The sequence below is a fragment of the Anabas testudineus genome, chromosome 3 (genome assembly GCF_900324465.2).
Source record: "Anabas testudineus chromosome 3, fAnaTes1.2, whole genome shotgun sequence".
Classification (NCBI taxonomy): Eukaryota; Metazoa; Chordata; class Actinopteri; order Anabantiformes; family Anabantidae; genus Anabas; species Anabas testudineus.
This window is the reverse complement of record NC_046612.1, coordinates 9,260,189-9,277,777: the sequence shown is the minus strand read 5'-3', so window position 1 is coordinate 9,277,777 and position 17,589 is coordinate 9,260,189. Positions and strand designations below refer to the sequence as shown.

The 17,589-nt window shown below is 39.5% G+C and overlaps 1 protein-coding gene across 8 annotated transcripts in view; it reads left to right on the top strand.

Annotated features, from left to right (window-relative positions):
- The window catches only part of plekha7b (pleckstrin homology domain containing, family A member 7b), a 53,751-nt gene extending 36,284 nt beyond the window's left edge, over positions 1–17,467 (top strand). For 2 of the 8 annotated variants that reach the window (XM_026378409.1, XM_026378414.1), the window contains 18 exons: positions 1,430–1,513; positions 1,976–2,110; positions 3,045–3,113; positions 6,216–6,287; positions 7,436–7,516; positions 7,634–7,783; positions 8,585–8,686; positions 8,919–9,030; positions 9,220–9,419; positions 9,646–9,837; positions 9,924–10,041; positions 10,207–10,298; positions 10,631–10,852; positions 12,551–12,775; positions 13,132–13,265; positions 13,385–13,533; positions 15,228–15,371; positions 16,849–17,467. In XM_026378409.1, coding sequence (XP_026234194.1) covers positions 1,430–1,513; positions 1,976–2,110; positions 3,045–3,113; positions 6,216–6,287; positions 7,436–7,516; positions 7,634–7,783; positions 8,585–8,686; positions 8,919–9,030; positions 9,220–9,419; positions 9,646–9,837; positions 9,924–10,041; positions 10,207–10,298; positions 10,631–10,852; positions 12,551–12,775; positions 13,132–13,265; positions 13,385–13,533; positions 15,228–15,358 — 2,268 coding nt within the window. In that variant the 3' untranslated portion in view covers positions 15,359–15,371; positions 16,849–17,467. The remainder of the gene's footprint in view (positions 1–1,429; positions 1,514–1,975; positions 2,111–3,044; positions 3,114–6,215; positions 6,288–7,435; positions 7,517–7,633; positions 7,784–8,584; positions 8,687–8,918; positions 9,031–9,219; positions 9,420–9,645; positions 9,838–9,923; positions 10,042–10,206; positions 10,299–10,630; positions 10,853–12,550; positions 12,776–13,131; positions 13,266–13,384; positions 13,534–15,227; positions 15,372–16,848) is intronic. The other 6 variants (XM_026378410.1, XM_026378415.1, XM_026378413.1 and 3 more) reach the window with 6 other exon arrangements.
- Positions 17,468–17,589: the final 122 nt, after the last annotated feature.

The window sequence follows — 17,589 nt, the reverse complement described above, 5'->3', positions numbered from 1 at the left end:
GCAAAAGTCAGTAGGCTGTCATTGCCATGGGACTGAAGTAAAAATTGTTGTGAGACAACAAAGGTCTCATTCTCACGGTAGCTGTGGATAGTGGGTGTGAGGGGCCTATTGATGTTCACTTGAAGGATGTTGGGAGCACACAGGGACACCATGGGAAGATTAGCATATGGAGCATGAGAAGGCTCCGACTTCTCAGCGCACACACTTTGATGCTCGTGTGAATCATTTGCAGATTCACACAGTCCACACCCAGGCACCCTCCACAGGTGGTGTGAGCGTGTGTGAGTAAAAGCTCGCTCCTCTGCCGTTCCCCAAACCGTCACAGCGCTCAGACAGCACCACTGTCGCCGCAGGAGACGAAGCGAGGGGACGTCCTGTCATCCACACCCTGTGCTGTCTCCCCACCACACCCTCCACATGTGAAAAGCTCTCTCTCCAAACCATCGCCACATTTGCCAACACACACAAGCCTCATAACCAACCCGTTGGCCTTGCACAAGTAAACAAAGTGTCGCAGATCCTCTGTTTCCTCCATCATTCACCCGAGTGACAAGACACTAATTATAACCGTAAAATAGAGTGACGCACAATTATGGAAAACCTTGTAAAGAAGATACTGTACATTTTTAACAAAAGGAGCCACGGTGACTTTGCAAGATGATCCAAGGAAGAAATGTTTATGGGAACTACATTTAGTCGGCGATGAACTTGAGTTTTGGTGCATCCAGCATCTTTGAGGCTGATTGTGCTCTCTGGCTGGAGTTCGCTTAAGTAATAGCAATCTGTATACCTCTCTGGAATATCATTAAGAAGTATATTTTATTAGCAGCTAATCCAATTTGCCCAGGGCTCCTCAGCACCCTATAAACATCTCTACTGTATCTCAAACATCAGCAGCGGTCTCTTTCTTCTGATCTTGCATTTAAATAAAAAACCTATTATACAGCAAAAAAATAGTGGCATGGGAATCTCAAAGGGAATGGCTTACAGTGCTTCTCTTGCTGGTAGCAAACAAATGTTATTTTAAGAAAGCAGGTTTAGTATAATTTATGTGTAGTTAATTAAATCTCTTGTTGTTTGTGTCCTTTTAAGGTTCTGTAGTGGGTCTGATTTTCATTAATTCTGTATGTTAAGCAAAAACGTCATATTTTCCAAGCCCTCTAGCATCCGAAACTCAGGGCACACCTTGTTTCGAATAAGAGTACGAGTGATGAAAGGGAGAAAGGGATACATGGAAAAAAAAATCTGCTGTGTAGTCAGATTTGTTTGCAGACTTGGAGGCAATGCTTTCACTTTGATTCAATGTGATAGAGTGGTCTATCTCTCTCCTTTAAGTCTATTGAAGATTACTTATTGAATTAGATATTCTGTTTGATTTCTCTTAATAGGATCTGTAATAACAAGTTTAATGAATTTTGTTTTTCCACAGACTTCCCAAATAGAGAGAAGGTCCATGCCATCCATGGGCTACATCACACACACTGTCAGTGCACCCAGCTTACATGGCAAAACGGTATTATTCTCTTTACTCCATGCACCACATAACTTAGACTCATTTATCAATGGTGTTGACATATAGTATTGCCATAGTCTGTTAGTGGTACAGGACAGTCCATCATGGTACAGGATTAATTCTGTGACAGATGTAGAATCTAGAGCTGACTAGAGGTGACTGATTACCTCAAAACATGGATCAGTTTGTATGTAGCATTTGTTTTAGTGTTCTCAGTTCTGGTCTTGAGATAATCCCCGACTGCACAATAAATCATCAGCGTAGTGCAGCTCTAGCTTTTACATCTTATTACAGTTATTAGGAAGCTAAATATACAGGCATCTGCACCACTTGGCTCTCTCAGCTCAGCTCTCAGCTACTGTAGCTCAGCCTCTGTATTGCCCAGATGGTTCTCAAGTATTTTCTCTCATCCCTCTGCACTTTCACTGGCCTCCGGGCCCCTAAACCTGGGCTTGGCTACAGCCAGAGGAGCTGACTCTGCTCCTCATTCAGCTTCGGAGGCACCAGGCCAAGATGGCTGGTGTGCATAGCCCCAGCGATGCGTTTGCTCACCTGCAGCACCACCAGCACAATGGCCTTCTAGGCCCCAGCATGCAGGTCAGGGGCCCTTGTACTTCCCTTACCTCTTGTACAGCTCACTGCAACCCCTGCCAGTGCATTGTGGCCATCTTTTCCCCAACCAGTCCCATACATTACTTCCCTGCCATTCATAATAATGTGCAGCCTGTTGGTTTTGCTTGGTTGTCTTGTTCGTTCAACCATGTTGGCATGAGATATATTACTCTTCAGACTTTTAAGATATATGTTAGTGTCTTAACAGTTAGGATCCACCTTGCTCAGAAATTGAAAAAAAAAAAAAAAAAAAACTACCCAAGCCTCGTGTCATTTGATTTGTAAAAGGAATACGCCCATTTAAAGCATGTTGCTCGTTGACTGTGCCTGCACTGTAAACCCAACTTCGTTGGATAGATATATAACCTTTTGCAGCATCAAATAATATATGATGAATGCTGCACATTTGTATCCACGTCTCTGTTTGCTCTGATAAGTCTTTTGTTTCTGTATCCCATTCTGAAGCAGCCATTAGTCTCTTTAGTGAGCCTGTTAAAAAACATTGCATTGCTGTAAGACTAGCAGACCACAGTGAAGCTGCAATGCTGCTCAGTAATGACAACTCCACCCAGTTCCTAACATCCAGCTATTCTCTTGTCATTCCCCACGTTTATGAAGATGTGTAATCACTCAGTTTGACCACATGTCATGCACTAGACCCGTGTTGCTCAGTTGTGTACGAGGTCAAACATGAGACATTAAACCAGTTCAAAAATTACACAATTACTTAATTACAGTTTAGCTTTACTCACTGCAGATAAAAATACAGAGGTAGGAGTAAACTGTAATTGAGACCAAGTTAATTAAAGTTCTGTTAGTAAAGCCTGAACAGCAAATAAAGGCCTTAGGAATCATCTGGTCATCCATTATCCTTTGCAGCTTCATTTCAAATATTTATCTCTCCACTGCTCATTTGAAGGCTGATGATACTTACATACAACTGAAGAAGGACCTGGAGTATCTAGATCTGAAGGTGGGCCCCAACAAAGTAAATGCCACTTTATTCTTTTCATCCTCTACTTCATCTCCCTTCTGTGGACTGCTGCTGCTTCCTCCAACATCTGCCTCCCTCTCTCCATTTTCCTGTCTTTCCTCTGTTCCCATGTTTGTACTCTCTACTTATGAATTAACATATCTTTTAACTTTGATTGTGTAAACTTTTATAAAAATTAATTTTTGCATTAATAAACTGGTGAATCCAACAAATCGTCCAATGTTACACAAAGCGATAGCTAGTTTCACTGTATTTTCTATGAGACAAAAGTACTATATGTTCATTTTAAGCTTGTTTTTGAGGTAATTTCAGTTTTTACAAGCACATGGCTGAATTAATTTTGAAAATGTTTGAGTCTTGTGAACTCAAATTCATATATATTTATATATAAGGCAATTTCAATTGCCTTAGTATTGCTTTATTTATTTAAGCAATTCAGCTATTGGCATATATTCCATTCACACCTAATTGATTTGTATGTTTTACACCACAATGCATTAATTAGAAATTTGAGTTGTATTATGGGATGGAGGGAGATCATCTAGCAATCTATTTCCTGTTTCAAAGCAGATCCAAAGTATTGACCCAATGATCGTTTCAGTAGACAATACCCCTCCAAGTTTTGGCTACTGTTTGAATGTAAGGATGGTGTGCATACAAAGTGAAACAGGTCATTCCACTGCTTTTTAAATTGAATGTGCTGCATCCCTGGAAATTATGACAGATTTTGCACAATAATCCCTTCACCGTAGCATCCACTATGTCATACTTGAGCACTGCTATGAGGTTTGAGATGCTGGAAAGGAAGTCGTAACGGCAGATGGCTTCCTTGCATGCTGATGAGCACTTCTGAATGAACTACTTAATGTCTCTTTGATATCCTCACTTTGCTACTGTTTTGCTTATTAGGCGATAAGAGACCCAATGGTGCTCTTTAAGAAATAGATTTGCGACGTCATTACGATGTGACAGTGACCACCTACGTTGTGGGGCCTCTAGTTTCATAGTGGTAACAGTAGGTGGACTGAATGAAAACCTGCCATGGTGTGTGTTCTTAGTTATACACGTAAATTTTGCAAATTTGTCTTTATAGTTAACTTTCAACTTGATACGGTTTTTCCTGTGACCCACTCCGAACGAACACAGGCCTTTTATTAAAAACTCGTAGTGTCCAAGCTAAGACATCCTGATGATCACTTCAGTAATTTCCCAGACTTGACAAAGCCCCCTCCAGAACCACAGAAACATTGAAAAACTATTCTCACGGACTGTACAGTACTCCTGACTACTGTAGTACTGTAATTTGACATGTAAAGTAGGTGGAAAACTAAGTCTCAATCTTAGCAGTTCATACCACTGGGCTGGGTGTGGTGACCCTGATGTGGGTGTTATGACTATTCCACCCACACTTCTCAGCTTCATGCATTACTAACTGTGACGAGCAACTGGCAGACAAATCTCTGACCCTTTATCATTAGTACTTGTGGTGCTGGAAAAAACATTTACTCAGGCGTTGTACCTGAGTACAATGATGTACTTAAGTTGAGCATTTTCAGTTTACGTTACTATTTAATCGTACTCTACTACAATTCAAATGACAAAATACACTTAAAAATACATGAAATAAAAATGACACACATTTTATAATGTTTCCACCTAAATATTGCTTCTGTTTTTCACTAGGTCAATAATTCAGTGCAATTTATCTTCTGCCATTTTCATTTAATACAGAAATACAACAGGCAAAATCAACAACTCACTTCAAGAGTAACCCAGTTGTTAGTGAGATACAGAGAAATGGAAAACAATAAGAAGAAACTAAATACTAATTTAGCACAGGGGACAGATTTGCTTATTTTTGGAAATGCTAATTGCATAGCTCTAGGGATAGCAATGTCGGTCTGTTGCTTGGTCCACCACTTTGGTCCGGACTGAAATATCTCACTAACTACTGGAGGGATTGCCAAGGAATTTGGTGCATATATTTATGCCACCCTTAGAGAAAAATTGAATCACTTTGGTGATTTTCTGACTTAAGGGCTAGATCCATCATCATCATCCTCATTAGGTTAAAAATGACCAGCTTCAGCTGTGCCTTCTGCTCATGCACAAAACAAAACATACAATAGTGGACATGGTAAAGATGAAATCAGTTTAACATAAGTATATTAATGTTGTGTCTGGGAGCATATAATAATAATAATAATAATAATGAATACTTTATATTAGCATATTTTGCTCAAAGCATCTCAGTTTATAACTACAGTCTCACAGAGCTACTATCGCGGCTGTAGAGTTTGCTGGAGGCATAAAGTATTAGCTACAATCAAGACTTAATCTGTGAAGATGTTTCTAAAACAATGCCTAGAACACATTATTATATTTGATTATTCCCACACTGCCAGTACTATTTGTGGCAGAATATACTGCGTTACCACACATGATACTAGAGGCTAATGAAAACTTAAGCATTTTGTATAAACTCTGTTTCCAGAAAAGTTGGTTTTGGTTGAATTTTTCTAAAATTCAATAAAAACATAAATATGTGATTTGTTAATTGACTTGAACCTGTGTTTATCTGACAAAAGTACTCAATCCAATAATCAATTCACAGATAAACTTAATGGTATTATGTCAATGTAGGTTCCCACCTATTCTGGAAATGGGATTTATGGCTGAAATTAAAGTTTATATTAACCTTAAATCTTGTCGATTTAAAACAATATTTTTCTAGCCATTACATTGCAATTTCAAGAATTAGATCTTTTCCGTGTTGTATTTATAAATGACCTTGTTGTTGAACTTACCTACGACAGTCATGAAAGCAGCTTTGGGGTTTTTATTATTTCCCTAAATACAAAGATGCAGAAACTCCCCCTGCATCCAGTAAATGTTTTTGCTCAGTTACGGCAGCTGCTTTGTTTTTTTTTGTTTGTTTGTTTGTTTGTTCATTACTTCCAACTTGACTTGGACAGAAATCTTACTGTATTTTGAAAATCCATGCAGTAGTTAACTGGAAGTGTCTGGAAGGAAATGTATTGAAAATCCATTGATTACTAAACATTTAATTTTATTTGTGGCTGTTGGGAATTTCAGGTTACTGGACGCGAGATTTTAAAAAAAGAAAGACCCTCCAGGCCTGTGAAAATAGCAGAAAGTGATGCTGATGTAAGTGAATCATTATGTTCTCAAGATTTAAAGAAACAGACGCACCCTGTTTTGAAATCTCTTTTTTTCTTTAAGAGCTCCCGTTCCACTACAGAGAAGCAGCTGACTTTAGTCTGACTTTACTGTGTGTTTTACCATGGTGTGTGTGTGTGTGTGTGTGTGTGTGTGTGTGTGTGTTCTTAAGTTGTGGTAAACAGAGGCTACAGAGGGAAGGGAATGTATGTACATTGCAACACTGCGGGGACATCCATCCACACTGCACAGTGAGGGCCTGAGTGTATCGACCACAGCCTTTATTTTCCACCCTGCAATTTAAAGGGAAAAATACATGTAATGGGAGTTTTAGATGTTGAGCTGTTAAATTTTTCAGTTTGATTTTCCTGATCCTGCTTTTCTCATTCTTTGTTTTCTGCTGAATGGAGGTAAATAAGATGGATGTCCTGGCTTTTCATCATTAGCATTGTTCCACTTTAACAATTTATAAGAAATTGCCAGTAAATTTGTCTGAACAATGAATATTTTATGCAATTAAAAACAACAATATACGGCAGCAAAATAAAAACAGCTTAATTATTAATTGAACAGAATGATAAATAGATCTGAGAAAAAAATACACTGTGTGAGAAAGACTGTGAACTAGGCAGTCTTATGTTGTTTTCATAAACACATAACCCATTTCTGGGAAAACAAATCTGTCGCTCTCAATAAACACGGTTTTCTCCAAAAGTGAATTTGAAAATATGGATTTTTGATTATGATTACTCATAATGGGCATTACCAGATCTCACCCCCAAACTAGACAGTATAGAGCCTTTTGATATTTCTCACTGCGCTGATGAGAGGAACTCCTCTGGGCTTTTCACATAGATGAGCCTTATTGATATATTTACAGACAGCGGAGACTACAGTAGACGATCAATTCATCTGATCTGGCTGTGTTGTTAAAATATGTAGTTGAATGGAGACAAGAGTGGAACAGGTGATATCTAATGTGGACAAATACTGTATCTCGTCAGACAAGTCGTGTCTTTATTTCTGTCCCGTTTCTGTTGCATTATGTCTACACCACACTGCATATTAAGCAAGAAGGAGAGCTAGATCTAAATTCTTTTCCCCCATTCATATTATGTCAAATGTTTTCCCTTTAGGTGAAACTAAGTCGACTTTGCGAACAAGACAAGATTCTTCAGGAGCTAGAGGCCAGTATGCGCACTTTGAAGGAGGACAAGGTTTTTTATTTAAACTTATAATATATCATTTGTATGTATTGTATGTATTTACATGTACATGGCTGTATTAGTGTTTTCCTAGTGTGTTATTACAGTGTCTTTAATGTCCTCATCTAGGACAAGCTGGAGTCTGTTCTGGATGTTTCCCACCAGCAGATGGAGCAGTACAGAGATCAGCCGGCACATGCGGAGAAGATTGCCTATCAGCAGAAATTACTACAAGAGGATGTGGTGCACATCAGGGCTGAAATATCCCAAGTCTCCACCGTAAGACACACGCTACACTCACAGGTTCATTATAATTGTAATGAAAAATGCAGCTTCTTTGACCACTACAATGTCTATTGTGCCTCATCATGTGTGGTTCATTTAGTTTTAACAAGTGAGACTGACATTGATTTAGACTGTGCAGAATCTGTCTTCTGCTACATTTTACCATTTTATGTTTTTATTGGTTAAAAACAAGAAGTTCACTTCTATTTTTAGTTGTTCCCTTTTAATGGTTTCTGCAACTGGCGCAATGTTTCAGATTGACTGTGACTTTCAAGATGAGTGCTCAGGGACAATCCTGGGGCGACAAAGAAACTAATTTTTCTGTCGCTTTGGTAATAAAGTTAATTTACATTCAAAATATTCAGCGTTAAAGTGAAAAAGATGAGTTGCAAAAGAACAAATAAACCACAAGACTGCACAACAGTAAACAAGAGTATTTTTGACTCTCAGTCTGAAAGTCATTTTGTGCCACATTGCTTGTATTCAAACATTTGTGACGCTCTCTGTGGTCCATTGTCCAACTGAAGCAAAAGATGACGTCCAAGTGATTCAGATTTAAATTATGTGATTACAAGTTAAAAAACCTAATAAAACTGAAGTACCTCAACACACTTTTTTTTTTTTCTACAACACTTCATCACATACTGAATGAAGGTGTTCAGCGGCACATCATGTCTATGATGTGGGGGAACTCTCAAAGCATTAAAGCAGCATTGCCTTTGTGAGATGAGTACAATATCAGAAATCTGTTTCATGTCTTCGAAAACATGAAGTGTGTTCTGTTTTGCTCCACAGGAGATGGAGAATGCGTGGAACGAGTATAGCCGGCTGGAGAGAGATGTGGACTGGCTGAAGTCGGCCCTGCAGGGACAGATGAACCGCAGTGATCTTTCTCAGGTCTGTGGCTCAGTGATCTCCGTTAACGCACACAAGCAGTCGCTCACTCTCATGGATGGGTGTGTGTGGGAAAATGACTCGAGTACTGATTTCGCATGCACAGACAAAGCATTCTGTGGGCTTGATGCTGCGTCGGTATCAACCACAGCTTCAAATTAAAAGCAATATTATGATGAGGGCACATTAAAGTAAATGCGCCTCTGTATGTGTGTGTTTCTTTGTCTGTGAGCAGCAAGAGAAAGTCCAGATCAGGAAGGAGCTGTGGAGGATAGAGGACGTTATTGCTGGTCTTAGCGCCAGTAAAGCCAACTACAAAGTCACTATTTCCTCTGTTACCAACCCAGGTGAGACAAATGCTACCTTGATATTTGATTGTACAAGTCATGTGGTCATGTCGCTGTATCTTATCTTTAAAGCTCTTGATCACATACATGGTGCTAATGTCTTGAACATTTCCCATGGGAAAGGAAAGCACTGTCTTTACACCATGCGTGTATTCTTGTTAACATGTTTATATACATCCAAATCCCCAGAGAGGAAATTTGTGCCTTCAGTGTCGGCATCATCAGTGCCTTCTGTATCTGGGAGCCCGTCTGCTATGGAGATGAGGTTGTCCCAACAGCAGCAGCACAGCCCCCACCTCAGCCCTAGCAGCCACACCCCTACCCTTTCCTCCAGCCCCAGTCAGCAGCACTTACATCAATCTGTAACCATCACCGGTGGACTTAAATGGGTGAGTGAGCTCTGCCATAGAAGTAAACTTCAGCTGAGTCTTCCAAAGTACTGTAATTCATCTGTGTCTTTCCTATGTCTGTAAAGAAGGCTGAAGCTTGGGAGCACGTATCTACATGTTTATGTAGCATTAGATATTGACAGAAATGACACAGCACAGTCAAAGTAATGTGAGGTAGATGCCTGTCTGTTATTTGAACTATTAAAAGTTGTTGCTTCGTGTTCAGGGGGAGGAAGATGTGCCTCCTAGACCGCCTCTACCTCAGCTCTACAGTCCCGATGAGCATCCCCCTGCTGTGCCCCCATTACCCCGGGAGACAACGGTCATCAGACACACCTCTGTACGTGGCCTCAAGCGACAGTCAGATGAGCGTAAAAGAGACAGAGAGATTGGCCAGTGCACTAATGGAGACAATAAGGTACACACAGTGTGCGTGAATTTTGGTCTTTATGCTGTTGAAATGTCTCAATTTCAGCTTCACGTCTGTCTTTTTATTCCTTTCAGGTGGAACTGAGGCCTTTTCTGAGTGATCCAGAGCTTATGGGAGGTGGAGATGGCTCCAGCCACATCAGTGTTGTAGCATCTGGACATGTTGGAGGTTACCAGACTTTACCTAGCAGGGGTATGTGAATGATATAGAGAGTTGAACTGATTTATTTAGTTGAAGCACATTTATTATGTTAAAAAATCCAACTAGTGCTACATGTCACCTCCATTCAGTAAGATTTTTTTGGCTGGAGTTTAAGGTGAAGAACAGTGTTTTAATGTTTTTTCGACTTTCCCTTAGGAGTGTCTGGCTCCTCACTTAGGCTAAATCAGTCTTCAAGTATCTCCTCATACGTGACCCTCCGAAGAGCAGCCTCAGCTGCTGGCATGAAGGTGAGTCTTCTCATCAAATGATAAGAATCACATCAGAAGTGAGTGTCCAAATATGTAGACAGTACAGATAGAAGCATATGTAGCTTAATGAATTACTGGAAAGTTAATTTGCAGTTCAAACCAACACTTCCTACTGCAAGTCAGAAGTACTCTGGAGGAATACACAGAGGGAAAGTGTGTAAACATCCTGTTTTTATTTGTGCACCAGAAACTTTAAAGAATACAGTGTTCTTTTAAAAGTGCTATGGTCATATTCAGATGGAGATAGTGTAGGGTGTTCTGATGCACCTTATACTCCTGTTATCAAGTCTGTTTCCTCCCATGTCTCTCAGGAGAGACCAAAAAGTGCCTTGGAGCGTCTGTACTCTGGGGAGCCAGCGCAGCAGCAGCAGCAGAGGGGAAAGATGAGTGCAGATGAGCAGCTGGAGAGGATGAAGAGGCACCAGAAGGCCCTCGTCCGCCAGCGCAAACGCACCCTAAGTCACGGGGACCGCCACGCCTCGTCATCGTCCCGCACGTCTTCTTTGCGGCCACTTTCAGCAGACCTGGGATCAGTATGTTACTAGAACAGTATTACATGTCACACCTTCATGCATGACGGCAACCAAACCGAGAGGGGGATCTACTGTAGTAGTGCATGCTTCTCCGGAGAGAAGTCGTTTTTTTTTTTTTTATAAAGTGGATAGAAATACAAGAAATAAGCACAGAAGGGGAGTTTACTATGTGGCTATCTGTGCTTGTTAATTTCAGACTTTAATAAGCCCTTTTTTGACAGCACACAGTTTTATTTGTTATAGTAGAAGAGCACTGTTAGGCTGCTACTAATAACTTTTTACAATGACTGTTATTCTACTGTCTCATTAAGAGATGACAGTGCAACAGTGAGCCTACATGTCAAATATAAGGAGCAGCTACATGGAATTCATCATTAGTTGATTATTTTCCCCCTTTCTTATACTATTGTGACATGTCAGATTGTGGTCTGTGAAAAAGATCTATGCAGTCAAGTGGATAACAGTTTCTGCACAATATATATGTATAACTGCTGACCAGTGTTTTTGAAGTGTTAATAATTACATTTACATTCAAATAGGGGAGTGGTCATGCTTAATTCTTTACAATTAATAAGGTATCCCACCTATCAAACATGTAACACACTGATTTACTTCATTTTCACATTCAAACTTCACGTTTAACAGTTTCTGGGTGTTTCTCCCATTATTTTGTTGTAGACTCTAACAGTTCTTTATCCATCCCTTCTTATTTACATTTCCTTTCATTCTCACAGCATTTTTTTTTTCACCTTACTACCATACAGTTTCCTACCATATAACAGCGGCTGTGCTTTAGAATCCAAGTGTCTGTCCACCAGAGTCCTGTCTCTCTTTTAGACATTAATGTCTGCAGTTGTTCAGTTAAGTGCTGCTGCTGTCGTTTTATATATGTGTGTGTGTGTGTGGGTGTGTGTAAGAGAGAGAGGAAGAAAGTGCCTACTTATTTTCTACTGACCAAAACACTGACATAAACTTAGCAATGCCTATTTAAGCTTCCTTATCACAACTTCATCATATATTTCCCGCTGGATGTTTTATATGTAAATGAAGCTGCTTCAGATGGCCTGATGGTTTATTAAACAAAGGGGCCTTCTACTATCCCATTTACTACTTCCTGGTTTATAGACAATACTAATGTTTATGCCCTCTATTTCATATCAAATCATAGGTTAAATGATTTCAGTGTTTGCTCAGTGTTATATCTGCTAAATAATTTAGTTAAAAGAACTCTTCCTATTTCACATGTGAATGTGTGCAAATAAACACTATTTTCTAATGAACACATATTGCCATGTTTTTTTATTTCAATACATACCAGTGTACTACGGTTGTGTTTGGTGACGTTGTCTTAAGTGTGAGTGAAGTGATACTTCCTGTTTATTTTAGTGGCACTGCGCTGTTTTCTTTATCACTGTGGTAGAGAATCTACAGCATGCTGTGATTTGAGAGCTTTCAATTTCATAGAGCATGCATACTCATCTATGCTTGCTCCCTCTTTTTTATTTCTTTTACACACCTGTACACACACACACACACACACACACACACACACACATCCCTGTATCCTGTACATTACAAGTTACATGAAGAGTGTGAGGACAAGTCAGTTTCACATTTATTTGATAATCAAGACAACTTAATGGCAGGACTCTGTTATTTGATTCATAGTCTCCTGTGTTTCCTGTGTGCGTTGTCCAGTGGAAGAGAGAGCAGGAGTTTGACCTACAGTTGCTCGAGAGGGCTGTTCAGGGGGAGGAGGCACAGACAGTTAGGAGCGTCCAGGGGGAGGAGAGACCTCCAGAGCACAAAGAGAGACCCCGCTCGCACTCTGACGAATGGCTGACCTTCCGTTCTGTGACCACAACTCCTACTCTTGAAGTTGACGCAGAGCCACTAGACTATGACCTGGATCTTAATAAAGAGGTAAGCTGCTTCTGTCTGAGCAAAGAAATAGAAATATAATTGATGAACAATATGATAAGGGTGGAAGACTCAACTTATTGAACGTAGACACTAAATAAAAAACAATCTAGCTAAATTGAATCATGAAATCTATGAAATGCTTGAACTACAGTTTAGTTCATTAGCTCGCATGAAAGGGTTTTATCATGAATACAGAATAAGTAGAAAAGACTGGCTGTGGCACAGCATAGGAAGACAACAGAGTCTTCTACACATGTACACCAGACAGTGTGTAGCAACTCCTGTACGTCTGTATTAGATAACGAAGGAGGAAGATAAAGCAGCTTCAGTCTTAACACACCTTATCTATGTTGTAGCTGTCCAAGCCTCAGAAAGTGTTGATCCCGGAGCGCTATGTGGATTCAGAGCCTGAGGAGCCTCTCAGTCCTCAGGAGGTGGAGGAGCGTCATCGTAAGGTGGAGCGCATCAAGAGCATCTTGGCAAAGTCCAGGTGAAATTGGATGATTTATTTCTATTTTAGTGTTTGGTGGTAGAGTCATACAGCAGTGACATATATTGTATCACGTTATTAACTCTCTTGTATTGTTTTCTTTCTATGTGCATCCACAGTGTACAAAACCTAGTACCAACAGTGTCCGTGGACAAGCAGGATGTGGGGCTGGTGGCAATCGACTCAGCTCTACAGGAGCAGGAGAGGATCATCACCATGTCTTATGCTCTTGCCTCGGAGGCTTCACTCAAGAGCAAACTAGTCACAGGTTGGCCATTCACATCATTTCAAATCATTTCCTGGAGAGATTACTTTGGATTAAGGAAAATCACTGCACACTTAAAACCATCACATTCAAGTCAATAAAAATACGTTAAGTATAAGAAAAGAAAAATAAAGAAAAATAAAATAAGGCGTGTGTATATAAACCTTGGTCAAGTTAATCACTAACCATTCACAAAAATCCTTATTCTACAGAAACACTTACAGAAATAATCACTGTGTTTGCGAAAAAGAAAAAAAAGCACACCGATGCCGACAATTTCTCCCAGCATCAAACTGACATTTTCTGTGGAAAACGAGATAAAGAGAGGGAAGCAGCCTTTCAAGAATGCTGGATTGATAGAGTGGAGATGAGACGGGCATAAGGTGCGGAGTTGCTCAAGCAATAAGGCTGTTCATTTCCTAATAACTCAACATTATTCCTTATTAGGAGCTCAGATAGTCTCTAATTGCAATGCGTGTAGAATCTTTCAGACAGGGGAGGAATCACTTGATGAGGCCATTTTGTGTGTTGATCAATGACCCAGTCAAATTCCACTCTCCTTCTGCATACCATCGCTGCTGCTTTGAACGTAGCTCTGAACTTGCATAAAAGACACTGAGCTCACTTTTCATCTCTTTCATACTCTACAGCAGGCAGGCAAGTTCATTTTCACTGTAGCTGCAGCAGATTGTCAGTCTGTCTGCCTCGCCCACACACACACACACACACACACACACACACGTATGCATGCACGCGCACACACATATCTGTCACACACAGTAACACTCAAGCTGTCAGCGTGTGTGGAAGCTTAATATGCACAGTGAGGCAAAGTCAACAATTATAACATTATTTCCAGCATAGAGAAATGTCAGAGAATATAACTGGTGGCATCTTGTCAGTGGAGACTGAATCAATGACTTTCTCTCCCTTTGGTGTTAAAGGAAGGTACGCTGGTGCACTTTCAAATCCCTGAATTAAAAGAAGAGTCTTTTTTCACAGTATTATGCATGAGAGACTTCAATAATGCTGCCATGAAAGCAGGAATATTCTGCTCCCTGCAACGACGTACAGTATACATTAAAAAGGTGTTTTTGATTGTTGAATTTGTTATTCTCAAAACTGAAATCATTTGGTATTTTGTAATACTTGAATATTGTGCAGGAAGAATTATCCACAAAATATTAATGCTCTACAAAATCAACTTCATATTCTGTAGCCCTAAACTCCATAAAACGATATTTTTATAGTATTATAAAAAATATAGTGTATATTCTGTCAATCTCTTAATTGACTCATTGCAGTTTATACTTAACTGTCTCCAGTCACACACACACCGCAGTAATATTGGATTTATAGGACTTGTATCAGTAGTCGAGTAGTTTGATCTTAGGGGTTATTTATTAATTGCATTAACATTCCCAACTGGTTATTTCAATTAAAAAAGGTTTCTAACGTGAGTTATATATAGTGATATTAGACTGTATCTGTGTCGTTTTTATTATGCAGAACACAGGAAGTGAGAGAGAAGCTGAGAGAACTTAATCACGGTCACAGTTGTGTGTCCTCTCTGAAAACACTGTGTGGTACTCAACCGGTTCTAACCTTCAGTGTGGCTTTAAAACTGTCCCTGAACAGGGCACTTGGCTAACAACCAATGTCCCTCTCTGTCTTTTCCTCCTTTTCTCTCACTATAGTTCCACCACAGGCTAACATCCCCACTCCTCCACCCCCTCCTCCTCTTCCTCCTCCACCTCCTCCTCTTCCTCCAGTATCTCTGGCGCCTCCTTCTCCTCTAAGCAACGGAATTCACTACACATTTGTCTAAACCATGAAATAAAGTAAGGCCTAACCGCATGTTTTACGGTGCTCGTGCTTTTGAGGCCCTGATAATTCTCTGTAACGCCGGGCTCCTGTGTGCTTTGCACCTCGCTGCATGCTTACTGCTCTGTTGTGATTATAGGAAACACGTCTTCTCTAGCTTAGGGAAGCCCTGCCTCTGCTCCCATTATAATCAAAACAAACATCTGCAGGCAGTCTGCTCATCCCACTGTGATAATTGTGTGTAAATTGTTTTTTTTTTTTTCTTTTTTGTACCACTGCCAAAATATTTATGGCTGGTTGAGGAAAGAAAGGGCTGAAACGAACATGACTGTTTGTAGCATTGTGTATAATTAACAAAAGAGACAGCTTTTGATTTAGCACCTTGACAGTTCACTAGTCTGCACAGCTGCATTCCACAGCACCAATTAGCTCCCCATCTGTAGCCTGGCGGAGATAAGTCGAAGTAGATATCACTGTTGTTACTGGGAACGCAGCGCTTGTGTCATTTTTAATGCCTTATTTAAAACACTTCCATCCATCAGCCTCTACTGACAAAGGCTTGATGACTATATTTAGTTTCTTAATTTTTAATGATAATAATCATTAATATGACTATTAGTCGCCCATTGTCGAAAAGGTGTGAGATTTAAAACTGTTTTATTTTATTCATATATATTATAATGAGCAGTGGTGGAAAGCGCTTTTACAGTGGGATTTTACACTGCAGTACAGTATTGTAACTTTTACTAAAGTATTTCTTCCACTGCTGATAATCAGATGATAAATAAACACACACACACAGTAACAAACTGTCTGGTTCGTTGTGTTTGACCTTTGACCCATCAGCATAATGCAGCATTCGTGTCAAATCAGAAGAAGTAAAAGCATGAAATAACCAGTTTGCAGTCTGGCATGACTTGAATGTGTAATTATCTACTGTATAAGGAATAATTATTCCTTGACAATGCGTGTGACTGCATGCTTTTCTGTTTATTGTTTCACTGTGTGTGATTTGTATTTTTCACAAACTTTTTTTTTTCTTCGCTGTAGTTCATGCACCTATGTCCAGCTCTGCCATTAGAGGTGGGCCTGTAATCTGTAGCTTAATAAAAGTGGTCTGTGTGTGACCTTTTACACATTGTATCAGTGCAGTATCTAAACAGTACCATTACTGCATTGTTGCCTCTCTTTATATTATATTTATTACGTGTCTCTCATATAGGGATAGCAGCTTACATCTGATTATGTCTTTGATGACTGTCGTCCAGAGCCCCTTTAGTAAAGTGCATGTTATTATAGTTATAGTAGGTGTAGTGATGTAGTTAATGTTGCATCTTTACAGCAAAAAGAACATCTTAAAAATCAGTACGACTCTCTTTGTCTGTCAAAAACAGTATTATATCATTTTGATTTATTCTTCTGTGAGAGCTATCTTGTTTTCTAATATCAACCATTCTTGGACTTACTTTGTTTTTCTCTCTTATCACTTAACAGCTCAAGCAATTTCTGGACACTGAGGTGCTATTCCACGATAGAAACAAACAACTGGATTCTGCAAGAAAAGGGGAACTAGAAGAATTGTACTAAACATTTAACTGCCCATCCGAGGCACACACAGCGCTGACTTCATTTGTAGCTGCTAAATGTGACTGTCCTGAGGAAAACAGAAGATTCTGCTGTGGGAAAGACTGGGCGTTATAATTATGGAAGCGTCTAACAAATGTAAATCTCATAATAATGAACATATTTTCTACACATTGTTGCACTTTTAATTGTACTCTATCATATTTTGAAGGTGTGACTGAGTTGGTTTTACTACAGTGTGATCTCAACTGGAAATGTTCACGTTATTTGTTTTTTCCAGGTACAAAATGTTACAGACAAGAGGTTTGAATGCATCATGTGTCTTTTTGTCGGAAATATTCTTACATCAAACCACTTGAAATACCATATGTTTGTACCTGTAGCACTGCCAGTCTCCTTTTAGCTTGCCAAAATGAATTTTATTTTTGCTTACATCACAAGGAAAATAGCCCTTAACATATTTTCTGTGTGACTGGGGAAGTTGCACAATGGAAATTTATAAAAATCAATAATAAAGAGATTAACACAATCTGGTTGGCCACATATGTATTTATTTCAAGTGTATTTCTTTGTTTCATACTTATTTGAATGAGTTTTAGGCCCAAAAAGAGAAATTCTCTGATATTTAAAGGGAAATGAAATTATCTATTT